General features: G+C 45.0%; 1 protein-coding gene across 2 annotated transcripts in view; it reads left to right on the top strand.

The window, feature by feature from the left end:
* The window catches only part of CD247 (CD247 molecule), a 186,524-nt gene that overhangs the window by 91,957 nt on the left and 75,898 nt on the right, over positions 1 to 18,669 (top strand). For both annotated transcript variants that reach the window (XM_069202761.1, XM_069202760.1), the window contains exons 2-4: positions 9,091 to 9,194; positions 12,252 to 12,305; positions 14,090 to 14,170. In XM_069202761.1, coding sequence (XP_069058862.1) covers positions 9,091 to 9,194; positions 12,252 to 12,305; positions 14,090 to 14,170 — 239 coding nt within the window. The remainder of the gene's footprint in view (positions 1 to 9,090; positions 9,195 to 12,251; positions 12,306 to 14,089; positions 14,171 to 18,669) is intronic.

Below are 18,669 nucleotides of genomic sequence, written 5' to 3'. Positions count from 1 at the left end.
TTTATCCAAAATCTCCACAACGTGTACATGATACAATAATAAACCTCTTTCCTAAAGTGGACGGACAAACACTTCCCAGCATGTTTACATTGACAATATTCAGGTAGCAGATTATACAACAATATGGAGGAGGAAGAAGGGTGTAGGGTGTTAGAGGGAAATCTGTTAATAAAATAAAACAAATCATTTTGACACAATAATATAAGTTTAATCGATTTTCATCTGGGAACAACAGGCAGTCTCACATAGAGGCCATGACTGAAGTTCAAAGTTCTGGTTCAAACACCAGTAGCATTTATACTGTAAAAACCACAAAAAACTGTGGTCAAGAGTTCAGCATTTACGTAAGCAACTACAAGCAGTACAGATAAGGTAATGAGGTGCCTCTGGAAAGAAGCACTTGCACTTGTTGGCCTCATGGGTGTGTAAGTTACAATGACGTCATTCACCATATCTATCTTTCTGCACAACAAGAGATTATATGTTGCGTGCTGCTCATGGTAGCCCTCCCTTGCAAATACTTATCTGACCCTTTACACAGTTCCCCTTAACACGATATGAATGACTTGTGGTTTTTAGGATCCCTGTGCTAAGGAAGGATACGCCCTTCTGTTTCACCCTGTTCATGCTAAGTGAACATTTTGAAAGCAACAGTTGGTGCAGCTTTAAAGAAAAACTCTCATTCTAATGTGGCTTGGGCCTCTTATGTGTTTCAGCACAGCTAACGTAACAATGCAGCATGTGTATAAGTTTCCTAAGTAATAAGTGTTTGTTTGTCCTAAATATGACCTGCCTTTTCTATTGATCCACAGTCTGTCTTTTTTAGCATGTCATGTATTAAACCTTTCACTACTTACATTGGTTTACAACTATCCCTAGCCTAAAATGTTTGTATTGGGATTTGGGAACTTATGTTTGTTTGTATGTGATGTGTTCCTATTCTTCCTACATCGAGGGAACAGAATATAGGATGAGAACTCAGAGCAGCTCATTGCACCCTATTTTGTAGAGGATTATCCAATGTGTGCATCATAGAATAAAGCAAAACAGTAACTTATGAAACCCTCTGGCTGGTGCTGCTGTGTGCAGCTAGTCAGGACTGCGGAACCGTGAGTGGCAGGAGCATACAGCACACATGGAGGCAAGTGGTCGCCTGCAACGGCAGAGGGGCTGACCCTCATAGAGTCCACTGTCATCTGGTCAGCCTAAAGGGGGAGTAGATTCAGGCTGTCAAACAATCTGAGAACATAAGCATCCCACATCGTTGCAGCTGGGCGCCCCCTCGCAATCTGAGATAATGTATCATGGCGTCCACTTCTTCCAGGGCCTGTTTGTGAGACACCTGAAGCAAGCACTTCATCGTGGACGGATGAGGGGCCATCAAAGCCATGACGAATAAGAGTTTAAAAAGGACCAATGCTTGATCAACCAACTTTAGGTAGTGTTTAGTGCATTTTGTGATCCCCAAGAGACAAAGGAGTCGGTCCGGTGGTAACTGGACTAAAATCACTGTTGATACATGTTCCATCACTTGGATCCATGTGCACATCAGTGGTGGGCATTCCCATACCATGTGCATGAACGTGGGGTCTGCGTGGCCACATCTCGGGCACGTCAGAGACACAGCTGGAAACATTTTGTGCAGGTGGTGTGGTGAGAGGTTAGTTTGATGCAAGTAGTTAAATTGTGTGAAAAAATAAATTGGGCAACAGGACTGTTGAATTTATTTATTTTGCAAATTAAGTACCAGACGTAGCAAGTTGTCAGGTTAAGGGCCCAAGTTGTGCTTGCAGGTCCTAAAACCAGTTGTGAACGACCACCAACCACCTCTGCATGGTCCACTGCTGTAACCACTTTGTGCATTAGACAACCACTGCCACAGGAGGGCCCTGGCACTGCAGAAGAGCACAGGAGGCTGGCAATAGTCCAGTAGATGCATCTCTGACACATGTACAGTCAAGGCCAGTAGAGGTTTTTAGAAAGTATGATGGGAGCACAAGGAAACCCTCAGGAGTCTCCTGTCTGCTGCCAGCATGCCCTGCCACACCTGTCCTGCAGGAGCCCATGCACAATAGCTTCCTCGATAAACTCACTCACTGCTGCCTGTTTAAGAGTGGAACAAGGGGCTAAGGAGACATCTGTAGACCCAGGACTAAGCAGAACACAGAAACACAATGAGATGCCAATATAGGAAGGACGCACGACAAGACGTGAACTACACCGGGTATGAAGGTACAACGTGGTGGGGGGGATACAGCAACCTGAAAAGAAAATAGCCCTCACCTACGGACAGACTGTCCACTACTGGTACAGTACTTGTCACTTTCCAGAGGGTGAGGACCAAGCCAAATATACTAGACTGTGCTTGACCTTACTGCAACATGTATTTCCTTCAAATTCAAGGGACACTCACATTGCACACAACTATTCTTTCAAATCCAAGGTACACTCACACTGCATGTCCGTGTCACTCCGTCTTGTTGTCCCCTTTGCTGCGGTGGGACAAGTGGTCCATGCAGTAATGTAGATCTTGGCCTCTCGGCTGAAGTACATGGTATCCAGCAGCCCATCGCACTCGATATGTCAGTCACAGGTCAGTAGGCTGTGCTGCTTAAGGATGCCTGCAAGCACATGAGAAGAGCAGATCCATGTGTTGATAAACATAGGGGCTCGTTTATCATGCACTTTATGGATTGACCTGCACTTTGCCCACATGCTAGCATCGTTTCAGTTTCACTAGACCGGTGGACGGAATCTATAGGTCATTACCTTTGAGGTGGGAGCACCCTTATCAATTGCTGAAGGGCTGCCGAGTTGAACCATAGGATCCAGGTTGATGGTAGCCAAAAGCATCTCTCTGTTGATGGTTGAACTTTTTGGCCTTGCAGTTTGAGGGGCATATTTACAAGCCCCTTGCACCACCTTAGCGCCGCCATAGCACATTGAGCCGGTGTATAACCCCTTGCGCAACATTATGCCTGTATCAGGCATAATGTATGCAAGGGAGGAGTTCGGGCGCAGGAAGGCCTGAAAAAATGGTGCAGTGAAATCTGCAAGTTTCACTGCGTCATTTTTTCAGTCATTTTTAATGCCTGCTCAGAGCAGGCGTTAAAATGATGCACCCATTATATTCAACAGGCCTCCCTGTGCTTTGCTGCACTAGTTACAAATCCTTTGGCGCCAGTGTAGCAAAGCGCCACAATAGCATCAAACATTTTGACGATATTGTACTAACGACTGCCATGGTGCAATGTATAGTAAATATGGCACAACCATGGTGCTGTTAGGGGGTGCAAGAAAAGTGGCACATCATTTAGGATGCCAACCTCAGCTGACTTTTTAGTTTCAGCTGTGATTGGCAGGAGCATTGAGAGGTTGAAGTTATGAGGTCTCCTGGTGTAGGTGTAGAACAATAGCAAGTGACTGTGGCAGTTGCCTTGCATGGGCAGATGCTGGGGTTGATGTTCATATTGTGATCAAAGGGGAATCTCAGGTCTGTACAGAACAAAGCCAAAGTCTCTGCTGGGTGGGTGTAGTCTTCAGTAGATAAATTTACAGATCAGTTGGTTAGATGGGGATGAGTTGCTACTAAGGTAGGTAGACCAGGCCTTGACTTGATGCTTTTTCCTCTGTTTGGTGCTGCAGTGGTTGGAGTTTCCACCTGACAATGGTGAAAAGGGTATCAGCTGAAAGTTCCAGGATCAGTATGATGCTGGGTAGGCCGGTCACTGTTGGTGCCAAATGTAGAATGTTAAAATCCATGGACTGGTTGTTGGGCAGCTATTGCAATGCACTAGAGACTAGGGGCCCTATTACAAGTCTGGCTGATTACAACCATCTTCTCTGCCAGCCTTTTCATGGCGATTCAACTGCTATGAAAAGGCTGGCGGAGAACAAGTGCTGAGGGCCACAGGGGCCCTGCACTGGCCACAACATTGTCATGGGCATTGCAGGCCCCCTCCCCAGCACCGTCGGAATGCGCACTGTCTCCAGACAGTGCACATTCCGAGGGTGCTAGGGTGACCCCCTATGCACTGGCATTGGACCTGGCTCCACGTTTTTCCACTAGGCTGACTGGCGGAATCCTGTGTTTCCGGCTGTCAGTGGAAAACACATAATGGGGTCAGTGTGGAGACCGCCAGTTCCATGGCGGTCTCCTTATCGGGAGTTTGGCGGTCGGATTTTTCTGACCGCCAAACTCATAATCAGCCCCTAAGGGCCTAATTAAGATTTTGATTGACTGGTTACTTTGTCACAATGGTGATGGATATCCTGTCCACCGAAATATAAATCCCATAAGAAGTAATGGGATTTATATTTCAGTGGACGGGATACGTTATCGTTGTGATAGCGTAACCCATCTGCTCAAATCTAAATCAGGCCCAAAGTGTGATAGGCGATGAATGTATCATCCGATTTGAGTGTCGTCGTTTTTTGTCACTGACCTGTCATTATCTAGCATCTGGCTAAGTAATAGAGACCTCTTTAGATCTGCCTTCTGCATCTGAATGTTTCTCTAGTGGCCAGACAATCATTGCTTCCGATGGCAGTGGTGTATGTTGTTCCTCTAGCTTCTTTTCCCTTGTGTTCCCTTCTTTCTGAGGCATACCATTGAGGGTGGAAAAAGTCATGATTTTTTTGTTTTAATTTTCATTCTTGTGATCATGTCCGGATTGTGTGATCTGGTTAAGCGTTTTTGTGTATGTGTATTTGCATTTATCTATGTGTGTGTGGGGGGGAGTATGAATGTATGTGTGCTTGCATGTATTTATTTTGTGGCATGTCAACAAAGCCTTACATCAAATGGTTAAGTTACATATGGAAATTTTACAAAAACAATGGAAAGGAGAAAAACAGAGAAATAAGAACCAGAAGAAATGAAGTCCAGAAGAAATAAAGTCCACCATATATTTGTGGATATAGAAAATAACAATACTGGTAAATCATGGAATTACTGTATTAAAGAAAAGATACTATATCGAGTCTCAACATCCACCTATAAATGAAGAGGGAAGGCAACTGTGTGTGGATAAGTCTTATAAATGATTCTATTTTCATCAAACCTGCAGATAAAGGTGGTGATGTGCTCATTATTTATAGGGTTGTGAACATGGATGAGGTGTCCAAGTAAGAATGAAAAAAATATATAACTGAATCGTAAAGTTCATCCATCCAGGTCTTCACTGAAGAAAATGAAGAACATGATTGAGAAATCTGGTAAGGTAGACAGGTGTGGCAGAAGATCAGTTAACATAAAGCTGTGGGTCATTCATTTCAATTCTTACCTACTGTGTGTAAGGCGTCTTGCAAGGACCCAGGTAGAGCAACTGTGAGCAATCTCTGGTCCCTAACTGGAAACATGTCAAAGTATCTGAATAGGTTCTTGATGCCACAGGTGATAGATAGCATTAGCATCTTACAATAAAAATACTGGAGATGCCATTGTGGCAGACGAGGGCTTACTTGCAGAAGGTAACTGATTACTGGTAACAGTAAATGTGTGGTCCTCACATACATTGATGAAACATCAAGAGTGGGTACAATCTTTGGCATTTTTGCTTTTTGAGAGTTCAGCCACCGCTTTGAGTACACCAAGATGCGGGGCCCAGTATGTACACCATCCTCTGCTAACTTAACAAAATGTTGGGAACTCAGGTGCTTGGGGCCTTGACTTGGAAGGGCATATGAAGGATACAAAAGTTTTTACCCACAAAATAAATGATCTGGTCATTAGTTAGACTTCTAATATTTTGAAACTTGCTATCTTTGCCCTCCAGTGTTTTACTTGGTGAGTTAATTACACTATCCGAGTATAAATATTATTAATTGCATGAGAACTTCATTCTTCTTAAAAAAAGGTAACTTCTTCTAACTTCTTTTTCATTTATTAATCATGCATTAAAATATATAAATGAATTAATTAATCTGGGCCCCGGATTCACATGATTGGTTGTGGGGGGTGCCTAATGGGCTACACGTGGTTGTCACAAGATGGGGGAGCAGAGAGGGCATTTTGATCCAGGTGCCACACTTTCCTGAGGGCCCACTCTCCTTCAGCAACATTTATTTATAGTTTTCTGTTTATTAATTGAAAGCCATCCTGCTGTACTAATTAATAATGGAGTAACTTTTGGGACCAAGCACTAGATGGCCCCAGACGCTGTTTTGTGTGGTTTGTTTAGCTGAAGTACATTTCTTTTTTATAATACATAAAAACATGGCTTTTATTCCCCCCGGCCTAAATCGAAGAAGTACCACACGGGCAGCAAATCAAGAAGTCTATTTACTAAACTATCATGTACCTATCATGTACCGCAGCAGCCAAAAATGCTGCTCTGTGTTGCGTGAGAAGGCGAGCGCGACAAAGCTACAAAGATACAGCACGTTCCTCCTCTCTCAATAGCGCTGGCACATGATCAGGCTGCGGAGCGCCAAACACACATTTTTGTACTATAGTGCAAAGTTGTCTGCATGAGCGTAGTTTAGGTCTTGTACCGGAAAGGGTACCTGTACAGTAAGAAATACAATGCTTAGACTAACTTTAAAACTTTTCCCACTTTGTATGTGGGCTGTACCATGAAACACGCAAAGTCAGCAAAGAAAGGAGAAATAACACAGTTTCTACTTGATACCGTCAATTTCAAAAGGGCATTATTTTGTATGCAAAACCCTGTGTATTTTTTTAGTAGATATGGTTTTGCATCAAAACAAGTGGGTTGCTGTATGAGAACAGCCATGGACCTCCAGTGGAACGCCTCCTTAACGTAATACAATGCAAAGCAGCGCTAGGCGCAGAGCAAAACAAGTTTGAAAACGTTAGGCCAAATAGTGCATTCAAAAGCATGAACTTCACATAAATTTGTTGAAAAAAGTCTTATATTCCAAAAGGGCAATCATATTTAATTGCCAAGATAATGAAACCTGATGTTCCAAATAGACAGGCCCCATTTTTTCCAAAATGTTCTATGAGTGCGCTCATATGTAAATATTACATCCTCGCATCAGAGACAGCATTTTAGAAAAGATGTTCCCCATAGTCAATGGATGCCCCATCATGTCCCAATTTTCAATTACATACAATAAGCAAATGTCAGCTGTGTCATTAATGCCTTCCACATGCCATGTGTGATCCTTATTCCATAACGTACTTCTAGAATGTCAGTACCAGCATTTTGTCATGGTTGCCCCTTCCTGCAAGCCACGTTGACTTCTCTTATGCCACAAATTATGTCTAACACGCCAGTGCAAGAATTCTGCAATGGGTGGCTCATGCCAAGAATTTCCTCCAGTATAATGGTGGCAGGTTTTTTTCCACAGGTGCCTCATATCCCAAAAATTACCTTTACAATGCCAGCACCAGCATTTTGCCATGTGTGCGCCACGTGCTAAGTATTATGCCTAGTATTTCAGTGCCGGTATTACCTCAAAAGTGTTGGTCATGCTAAAAATTACCTCCAGTATGACAGCTCCAGCACTTTCAAATAGATGCCTCTGTAAGCTAAGAATTACCTTCAGAATGCCAGGGGCAAAATCAGACTAGCAAGCATTACACCACTTTTTCACTCTTGCTCACTAGCATTCACTCAGTCATAGTCACTCACCTGCACTCACTCATTTGCACTCTCTTGCATTCACTCTTGCTCTCATTCATTCACACTAACTCTAACACACTTGTCCTCTGACTCATGCTTTCTTGCGTGCACTCACTCTTACTCTGACTCATTTATTCTTACTCTGACTCACTCATTCTAACTCACTCATTTGCACTCACTCTTACATTCTCATTCACTTGCACTCAGTCTTTCACTCACTCACACTCACTGACAGTCTCACTCACTACTTGCTTCATTCACTCTCATTCACTAAAAGCACACACTCTCTCACACACTCTCACCCACATGCATACACACAGAATACATTTCAAATCATATTTCCTTTCCTTAGCTGCCCAACTCTGGTGCTCCATTTTTATCACTCTTAGGGCCAAATGTATCAAAAAAGTAGTTTGCGATTTCCTAATAGCGAATCCTTGCGATTTGCTATTAGGAAACTGCAAACTGGGATGTACAACCGTGTGTTTAACACTATTTGTGATTCCCAAATCAGTCGTAGGAGACCTGTCTCATTAATATTCATGAGGCTGGCCGCAGTTTGCACCCCATTTTAATATAGCCGCAATTACAGGGATGGTGTCCTTCTGGGGGCAGCAGACCACCATGTCTGTGATTGCTTTTAAATAAAGCAATCTTTTTTTTAAAAATGCAGTCTGTTTTCCTTAAAGGAAAAGGGATGCATTCAAAAAAGAAAAATGAAAAGTTTTCTTTTCATTTTTTAAGAGTAGGCAGTGTTCTGTGGGACCACTACCGATTCTTAAAAAAACTTTTTGCTACCATTCAGAAGGGGAAAGGAGTCTCTTGGGATCCCTTCCCCTTTGCGAATGGGTTACCACCAACTTGAAGTTGGTGGACTAAGAATGTCTTGCGACCGCATTCACGGTTGCAAAACATTCCTACATGCCAGTGCGATTTAGTATTAGGAAGGGACACCCTAAACACGTCCCTTCCTAACACCAAATTGCAAAAGCTAAATGCAATTCACTAAACAAGTTACTGAGTCGCATTTTGCTTTGGTTCATAAAAAAAAGCATTTTTCCTGTCGCAAACGGCCTGATGGGCTTTGTACACAACTATTATTCATTATGATTACAATAAAAAAGTATCTGGGGAATGAGGGCAGTGGAGCCCCAATGCCCTAAATAACAAGCCGACTGTGCGTTCTTACCCTTGATTTTACCACCTCCGAAGCCAAGGGTCACAAGGATTAAGTCAGGGGTACAGTTGTGACCATTGAAGACTCCTAAATGATGACCATGGGCTAGACTGGCTTAATACAAAGTACCAAATACATAATTTCAGTTTGAAGGTTTTCATAAGCACCCATGCAACAGGATCCTGGTGTGTGCCTGGCATAAGGAGTGAGGTCCAAGTTCAAGTGGTGAAGATGATTATCTCATGTTTGATGCTCCCACTACTCGTAGCAACCACCAGGGGCGCACTGTAACATTTCTCCTGTCTCATGTTTATCTCACAGATGCACAGGTCCTTGGTTTGACAGACCCAAAGCTTTGCTACATCCTGGATGGCATCCTCTTCCTGTACGCCATCATCATCACTGCACTCTTCATGAGGGAAAAGGTAAGTCCAAACTCTGTGCTCTTTGCAGCACATGAAGCCTTTATTAAGATTCAGATCCTTAGGGCACTGGATGTTCTCAAGCCTAATTACTGTTGCATGTTTCCCCACAAAAATGGAGGAATAATATACAGTGACATTTTGCAGATCCGGCTTTAAACCTGAACCGACAAAGAAGCAGTGGCAAAGTTATTGCTAGCCCACTGAGGCAGAAGGCCCATGCACTGTGGGGCCTATTTATGAGCCGGTTTGCGTCGCTCTTGCACCACGCAATGTGGTGCAAGAAGGACGCAAACCTTACATGTGATTTATGAAGCCGCACAAGGCCACTTTGCATGTCCTGAGTGGCTGCATATATCTGGAATAAAGCAACGCAGCGTGAATCACTGTGTTGCCTTACTCTTACCCGGGAAGGCATTCCATGGACATTGCATTGGTGTTCCCACGCAATTCACATGGATTTTGATGCATTCCCAGATTTAACAGAACTGTTAGACCTGGGAATGCACCAAAGAACTACGCCTTCTAATGTGAGTCATAAGGAGGAGAAATATCTTTGATTGTCCTTGTTACTTCCTGTTTCTATGTGAGATGCATCAATAGATAGAGGAATATCCCTTCCTGCACAAAAACAATCCTGTATTCAACGCAGGCCCCCTCTTACAGTAGTGCAAGGGCGCCCGCGTTGGACCTAGGCTGCCAAAAGGGCGGCAGCACAGGGTAAAAGGCAGGAATGTGTCACATTGCCTTAAATACGGTGCATTCCTGCCCTTTCCATGTCACTCAGTGCAGTGCAGCAAGGTGGCTTGACATGACGTTCTCGTAAATAGGCCCTTACGTTGTGAAACAAACATTCTTTGCTGTTAAAGAACTTCCACAACCGAATGCTCCGCTTCCAATTTCCAGAACGTCATCTGTGCGGGTGATGTTTGAAACCACCATGTTTACTTACCCATGGGGCTGTGGGGCAACGTCATCAATCACAAAGGTACACAATAAGTGGGTGATTGCTTCTCATTCTTAGCTGGATGCTCACAGTCAGCTGGGCTTCAGATTTTATGTGCATCTCCTGACCTTTTAAATGCGCCTTCACCTTCCCCAGAAGAGTGTCATCGAAGAATCACGTCAGCCAGAGGGTAGAACTGGTAGCTTCTTGTATCCTCTTACAGAGCCCGGCAAAAAATACACAATGGGGTAATGTCATCTCGTAGTTGAGTTCTACGACTCTAGCTACAATCATTCAGGTTTGCATTGAGGGGCATATTTACAAAAAATTTGCGAAGGGCACCGCCGTAAGTCTTTTTGCATGGCTGCCCTAAGCCAATTTCCAAGGGCAGGGATGCACCGTATTTATGAGATACGGTGCATTTCTGTCCTTTCAGCCGGCGCACAATGTGGTGCCTTGTGCCAACGTAGTTGTAAGCATGATTGTTTTTGTGCAGGAAGGGGCACTTTCCTGCACAAAAACAATCAATGGAGGCTTTTTCCTCTTTCAATGTGTGCAGAATACAGCACACATAGAAAGAGAAAAAAACTAAGAAAACTAAAGATTTCTTTCCGCGTACAGTTTTGATACATTCCCAGGTTTTCACGTCCTTTTAAATCAGGGAATGTGTCAAGACCTAAGGTTGTGTGGAAAAACCCACTGCAACGCACATGGAACGCCCGCCTGATGCAGTGGAAGGCAACGCAGCGACTTCTGCTGCGCTGCCTTACATCAAATCTACGAGGCCACGAAAAGCCACGAGCGGCTTTGTGTGGCCTCGTAGATATGGGTCTACACTCTGCGCCACCACAGCGTCGAAAAAAGTGATGCACTAGAGGCACAAGGAGCTTGTAAATATGCCCCAGAATGCCTAAAATCAAGGCACTCGCCACTCAAGCCAATCTCACTTTGATAGGGAGATCACAAAAACGATTCTGCCAGATTTCATTACACATTTAAATAGGAGTTTGTTTAGGAAAACAGTTTGTTTTCGGTGCCTTGTGGATAGTTTGATACCTTTTGGGGAGCATTTGACAATACTGATTCTTACAGCAGTTGCCTGTTGATGCTGAAAGTTGTATAAGTAGAGCATGGCCCAGAGCCAGGCTTGGATGGCCTCTTCACCAAGATGACCACAGCAGGTTCACCACATCTATGGCAGCTTGGTGCATGGCTCAGTAGAGGCTAGCTAGAGCCTAGAAAACTAAGAAAGGAGAGGCAGCCAACAGGGTGAGTAGGGGCTAGCTAGAGACTAGCAAACTGAGGGGAGAGAACCAGCCAGCAGGCTGACCAGGGGCTAGCTAGAGGCTAGAAAATGTAAGAGGGGAAAGGCAATCAGCAGGGTTACTAGAGGCTAGCTAGACACTAGAAAATGGTAGAGGAAGAGCCATCCAGCAGGGTGACTAGGGGCTAGCTAGATACTAGAAAATGGAAGAGGGAGGGCCAGCTAGGTGCTGACTATGCACAATGACCACTCGGACCCTTGACTTTCTCTGGTTCTTCATGCGGGTCTTATAATGATAATAGGTAGGAACTCTTGACGTGTATGGCTCAACAGAGGCCTCTCAGTGCAGTGGTAAATGGGTGGGTAAGACGCTAATGGGTGGAGCCCAGGAACAAGCACCATGAACCAGGGTGGCAGAGAAAAGGTGTTGGTGGACGACGCGGGTGTCATTTAGGAGTAACTACAGTGCAGTAACTGCTACCCCGATATTACACCTTGCAACCTCCATTGACCTCCTTACTTCCCTCATGATTTTACCAACCACGCTCTAGATCTTTTCCCAGAAGGGAGTTTGCTGGTTTCTGTAGCCACTTTTATGGACTGCTGCAATTTCGAGATTTTTTTTTTTAATCTCCATTCATCAGTGACTGTGTGTTGTCACTTCCTGTGATGTTAGCCTACAGTAAAAAATATCTTATGCCTTTTCTGCTATGATGGGGGTGAAATGATGTCACGTGGAAGACAGTTTTAGTGGTGAAAACAAGGAAGTCACCTGATCAGTGAAATTAAACTCTATGGTCAGTCAAAGTGGGGAGAGCGTCTTTAACAGTTTCATGTTGTTTCTTTTCAGTGTACAAAAAGTAAACATTCTTCAGGTGCTCCGGAAACCGACGATATCTATAACGTAAGAACTCTTTAACTCTTATTTTAAAAAAAATGTTTTTATTGTTTCTTTTGTGTAGATATCTGGTTTGAGTGCTGCTGAGAGAATTTGCTATACATGGTGCGCACAGTAGTGCACAGACATTAGGATGCAGAATATGTTCTGTCGACAGGTGGCCCGAATGCTGAGATTCCACCATGAGTCCAGAAATTCCATCCCGAGTACAGAGATTCCACTCCGGATGCGGAGTACAATCTCCACACTCGGGACGAGATTCCGCCCTGAATATGGAGATTACGCACTGCTGCCCTGGGGATTATGAGTCCCCAACTGCCGGCCTGTCCATGGCGGTACACACCGCCATGGAAAGGCCGGCGGTAAGGGGACTTGGGGTGCCCCTGGGGGCCCCCTGCACTGCCCATGCATATGGCATGGGCAGTGCAGGGGCCCCCATGCATAGCCCCGTCACGCATTTCACTGCCCAAATTTCGGGCAGTGAAATGCGCGACGGGTGCTACTGCACCCGCTGCACATCAGCATTGCCGCCGGCTCAATTACGAGCCAGCTGCAATGTTGATGTGACATTTCCGCTGGCCCAGCGGACGGTAACACTGTTACCGTCCGCTGGCCCAGCGGAAATGTCATAATAGGGAGACAGAAATACCACCGGCAATGGTGGTATTCTGTCTCCCGCGGCCTCGGCGGTCTTTTGAAAAGACCGCCGAGACCCCCATAAACTTAGACTTTTGGTCCAAGTTCACTTTTGAAAATAGGGCCGCTATATCTAAGGAGTGGTGGAAAGGAAGAAGTGAAAGAAATGGGGTAACAAAAAGGAGGGAGAGGGCGATGGCCCCAAAAGGTAAAAGTTACAAATCACAGAGAAGCAGGAGAGACCATCAAACAGCCATATTACCTGCATCATAATGATCTCTGGGTGTAGATACGTAGGGGCTGTCTTCAGACTTTACATGACCCCAGGTGTAATGGAGGTTTTTGCACCTGTGGATGAGCAATATCCGGTATTGTGCTTCGCAGGTAAGTGTGTATCTTATTCTATTTGGTGCTGAAAATTCAAGTGCCTTTGGTGTTACAGACTAGAATTCCTCAAATTTGGCAGTGTTAACTTAGAAGATTCTGCCAATTTGTAACCGAGCACCAATGCCTGGAAAGGGCTGTTTTAAAAACAAGGAGTATTCAAAGTTACACTGGATAATTTTTATCATACCCACTTCACTACGCACCTCAGGAAGCTGCACTGGCTCCCCATTCACAAGTGAAGCCATTTCAAACTCCTCACGCGCACATACAAAGCTCTAAAGTACACAGGACCAGAATACCTGAACAGTCACATACACTTTCATCAGCCCACCAGACACCTACGCTCTGCCTCACTTTTACTTACATACATTCCCCACATTCACAAAAGCAAAACAGGAGTCGCTCATCCTCCTAGATCACACGGAGCGGCCTCCCTCAACACATCAGAGCCTCCTCCTAACTTCTCGAGTTCCGCAAGAAACTGAAGACCTGGCTCTTATTACAAGAACCTCGGTTACCGCAAACTTGCACACCTGCCCAAGTGCCTGGATACCCTCTCGGCTGATTAGTGCACTATACATATCAATGTAACATAACACTGTAAAAGTGTCTATTCCAGAAATATAATTCTATTTTATAATGGTTATTGGTAGGCAATACATTTATTACTTCTTTCGCCTTTGTAGCTCTTTGGCACCGTAGTTCTACTGTGTGCCACTGCAAACCTTGAGACCTTCAACGTTCACATATCTGCCTTCTTCTTTCAGAAACTAGCGGTTGGCCAAAGAGAGGAGTATGACGCCTTGAACAAGAGTGCGGGTGATGCTGAGAAAGGAGGGCGGAAACAGGTATGGCGAGCTGACTCTAAATTGATCCTTCCTGGCCATCAGGCCCAGTGGCAGACCCTGCTGCTTTGAATGGAGACCAAAGATGTTCAGACAAAAGCACTTTAAAATCATTGCACGAACAATTTGAAGGGTGGAAGCTAATCGGTGCCAAAGGAGCCAAACTCAATGACACAAAAAGAGAAAGGATGAAAATTGTAAAAAAGTAAAGAATGAAGCAGTTGAGAGATGGAGAGAGAGAAAGGGAAACAGAAAGATAGGGAGGAGGAAAAGGAGAGGGTAGGGAAAGAATTAGTAATGAATGAGTGACCAGTGTGAAAGAGGTAAATAAATTACATGAAGTGAGATTGAGAAGAAAGACATTGGGAATATAAAAGAAATACATACTTTTTATCCTTTAGCTACCTCTGAGCCAATCATTCTGTTTTCATGTAAATTTGATGTAAAGTTGTTGTCCACCACAGTTTGGATCCATGGAATCATTGTACTATTCCTTCATGTATGCCTTGCCAAACCTTTTCACAGCTCAGTTCATGCATGATCTCTTGGAGCCAAGCAAGACCCTTAGCTCAGCTCATCCTTTTATTTGCTGGTGTGTCCACCCGTATTTGGGACTCGGGCTTAGTACAAGGGCCATCAGTCACTTGATAAAATGATTTGTAAAAGGTGAGGATGGAACAAAGGAGCTCTGCCTACATGTAACCAATATGACAACACTACCCCAAAGGCTTCTCGTAGGAGAGAGGAAGAAGAGTGCGCAATGAAAATACATTTAAAATAAGCCATCCCAGGGCAGGGACTCCAGGCCGTTGTGTTGATGTGACGTGTTCTTGAGTTTCCAGGGAGAAATACCAGGCCCAAATGGGTGGGGCAGGGGTGTGGCTTCAGGAGGGGTGTTTTGGGAGTGACACAACCCAAATGCATTCTTACCTTGGTAGTTGGGTCTGTCCGAATCCGTTTTTCTCGTTCTCATTTCACTAAGAGTTTTACACTTGTTTATTTTTTGGAGGAGAAACTTAAATGTACATAGTGAATGGTATACTAAAATAATAGTAAATATTTACCCACAGAAGTAGTCTGTGAATGGGTACAAATTTATTACCTGGCACACTTCTAGCACTCAAACTACCAAAGGTGAGAGGGTGAATGCTTGCAAATAGTTTAAACAGTGGCAATCACTTGTGGTAGCATTCAAACCCAATTGTTTTTCACCAACTGAGCCACACTAAAGACAGGCCCAGCAAATCAGTTTTGTCCCTGGTCCATATGGAAATATTGGTCATCTCACCCCTTCACGCTGTAGCCTACTGTATTTTTAGTTGGGAAATTTGAGCTTCACAGCCACCGGATGGAACTGACTTATGTATGCTGTGTTTAGGAGATGGGTGTAATAAACCCACTCATTAATAGTTCCCATGAGTTTTGACGTCCAGAAACTTTGCTCTGAAGGGACACCCTCTAGTCATTTCTCAAGGTGCTTCATGAAAGTCCCGCTATGCAGGCACATTCCCAGCGTTGCATGTTACACCACAAAAACAGAAGCAATGAAAGCTTGCATCACTTGCACAGAACAGGCAACAATGTTTGTACACAAACACAAGCATCAGGCACCCGAAGAGCAGAAGCACACAACAGGTGCAGAAAAGGCATCGACTGCACAAGCACACACATGGACCCAGTTCTGTGATGCAGCAGTGTGTGTTATCTCACACACAGCACATGCCTATGGAAGTACAACAGTAGGTTCTCCCATGCCTCTAGGACTAGCAGCCTAGCAGATCAGACATATTTGGACCAACAAACTGAGACGTCTGCACACAAAAGCAAAAGACTTTAAAATTGTTTAGCTCAACAACATGGCTCTTAGCACAGGCACATTCTGTGAGAGATGTCAGAAGTCCAGAGAAATGAGCATAGGCCCATCACTCTTTGCCTACTTGAGCCACAATAACTTTAGATAGATTGAGTCCGGTCCATGGTTACCTTTTCACCACCCCTAGCATGACCTGTGCTTATACCCACGGACAGCAACAAGTCCAGCTCTCCTGCCACAAGTGACCTGTAATGCCTAGTCTCTAAGCACCGCAAGGGTGTCTCAAGCCCCACACGGGCAGCAGAGAAGAGGTAAGCAGAATGCCGAGCACCTGCCGCTGTTGCACAGAGATCTAAAAGCCACAAAATAACACACCACCGAAAGGGAAGCAGTGGGGCCCTTGGCCATGCCCTGCATGGTGCTACAGACCAGGTCCAGGCTTGGTAGCTGATTGGGTCCTATGGCCCAGCTCTGATCTGCAATCTCCATGCACCTACCACATGTCTCAGAGGTGCGAGCCTACTGCCATGCACGCTGGCAGAAGAAGCCACATGGTGGACAAGTGCCACCATAGTTGGCTCTGTAGTGCTTTCTCCATGATGCAGGACAATTTCACACCTGCATTGAACCGCAGGGTGTCATAGTGCAGTTGCAGCAGGCGGCGACACAAAACAAAAAGGTAGGAGGAGACAACCACTGCCACTTCCTCTGCCCCCATAGAAACAAAAGGCACAGAGATGCCACCCTGAATTAAAACAAAAGGGAGTAGGGCCTGAGAGGTATATGAGGAGGAGATGTATCTGAATTTAATTTGCTTCTAAGGAGTAGCGCCTCTTCCTGGGCTACCAATAAAAACAGTTCTGGGGAAGGGTAGTGCAAAGAAATAAAAAGGTCTGTAGGGTAGAGAGGGGAAAAAGAGTAAGGAAGCAGCATGGTCACTACATGGCCACTGAGGGAAGCTCGCCAACTAAAATAGTTTGTCAGGGACATTTCCACTGTGAAATGTCCTAGGAGCATTAATGAAGCAAAAATATGTCACTATAACCCAAATCAACACGATTAAAATCAAAAGAACGGAACCCTCTTACAGTGACATTCATAGCATCAGGAAAGTTGCTTCAGGCACCAGAAGTGAATTCTTCAGACTGTCTGGCCCTTAAAATTTACAATTTTTGTGGAGTCTCATTTTTACTTCTCTCCCTCCTTGCCCAGGCCTTGTCTTCTCTCTTGGCATCTAGCATTGTTCCTGGGACTGGTGTCTTCCTCAGCAGCACGTCAGGGCCCTCAAGGCAGAATGTCCTCTCTACCTGCACCTTCCAGATCCTACTGTCTCTTTTGGCCATCTGGCAGAGCACCTGGGTCAGCAGACGTCATGGGCCCCCTCCATCTGAAGGTGATACTTCTCCACAACTAGGCCACAGCAGATCCAGGGTATCATCAAAAGTCCTCCCAACAATTTCATCCCTTTACTGTAACGTTTATGGGAGCCAGCACCACTGGCCCTGGAGAAACAAATTCTAGCCTCTGGGTGTCAGCTGAAGTCCAAAGGTCCTAGAGTCTATCTCTGCAGGAGCCATGGGTCTTCCTTATTCTAGATGGATGTTTCTCTGGTGTCACTTCCAGCAGGTCCAGTCTGTTCTTCTCAAAAACTTCTCTATTGTGCCCCAACCCTCCTGCAAAGCTGCCTGGTCCCTTCTCTCCAAAACTACAAGCAGCAGCCTCTCCTATGACTGACTCCTGGGGTCTGGATACACACCTTTGTTTTTCATGGGTGTAGGGTGAAAAGTAATTAGCAGAGGCTGATTTGTTCCCATCCCTTCTTCTCCTAGGAGCAGGCTTAATTACTGGCTAATGGTCCTACTGCGTGGGGAGGCCTTGGATTCTCCAGCACGCCAGCAGAGTAATTACCTGGCCCAGCAGGGTGATTTAAAGGCCCAAATCTCATTTAGACCTGAACCGGAAAAACATGATAAAACTTGAAGTGCTGACATGTGAAAATGAACATCAGATCTGCATTCAGTATCCTGATTTACCCTGGGAATGGTGTGACACACTCATCTCTAGACCAATCTATGGAGCAACTGTACTTTGGGGTAGATTATGTCCATAGTGTGTAATACAGTAAGCACTGTACTTCAGTGAAGCATTCCAGATTTACATACTCGCAGTATTAATGACCTTTCACATAATAAGTCCTGCCCAGGTTAGCACCAATCTATGAAGGGTCCCTCCTAATGCGGGCTACCTCCATGCAGATACTGGGCTGGGGTAGCGGGTAGTCTCACCTGCTCAGCCTGAATACATATGCGCACACATCTGTGCAGGAGTTCATGTGCAACCAGCCCAAATCATATTACTCTAGCTGTGCAGGAGCAGACTTTATCTTAAAAGGAGGACACTGAGGCACATATTTATACTTTTTGACGCACAACTGCGCCAACGCAGTTGTGCGTCAAAAATTTTAACGCCGGCTAACGTCATTCCAAAGCGCCATGCGGGCGCCGTATTTATTGAATGACGTTAGCCGGCGCTGCGGACTGGTGTGTGTCAAAACAAATGACTCACACCAGGCAGCACCGGCGTAGGGGAAAATGGAGCTTGGGCGTCAAAAAATGGGGCAAGTCAGGCTGAGGCAAAATTTTGGCCTCAACCCGATTTGCGCCATTTTTTATCGACGCCGACCCCCATT

The sequence above is a fragment of the Pleurodeles waltl genome, chromosome 8 (genome assembly GCF_031143425.1).
Source record: "Pleurodeles waltl isolate 20211129_DDA chromosome 8, aPleWal1.hap1.20221129, whole genome shotgun sequence".
NCBI lineage: Eukaryota > Metazoa > Chordata > Amphibia > Caudata > Salamandridae > Pleurodeles > Pleurodeles waltl.
Note: the sequence above shows the minus strand (reverse complement) of the source record. Positions and strands in the feature narration are given on the sequence as shown.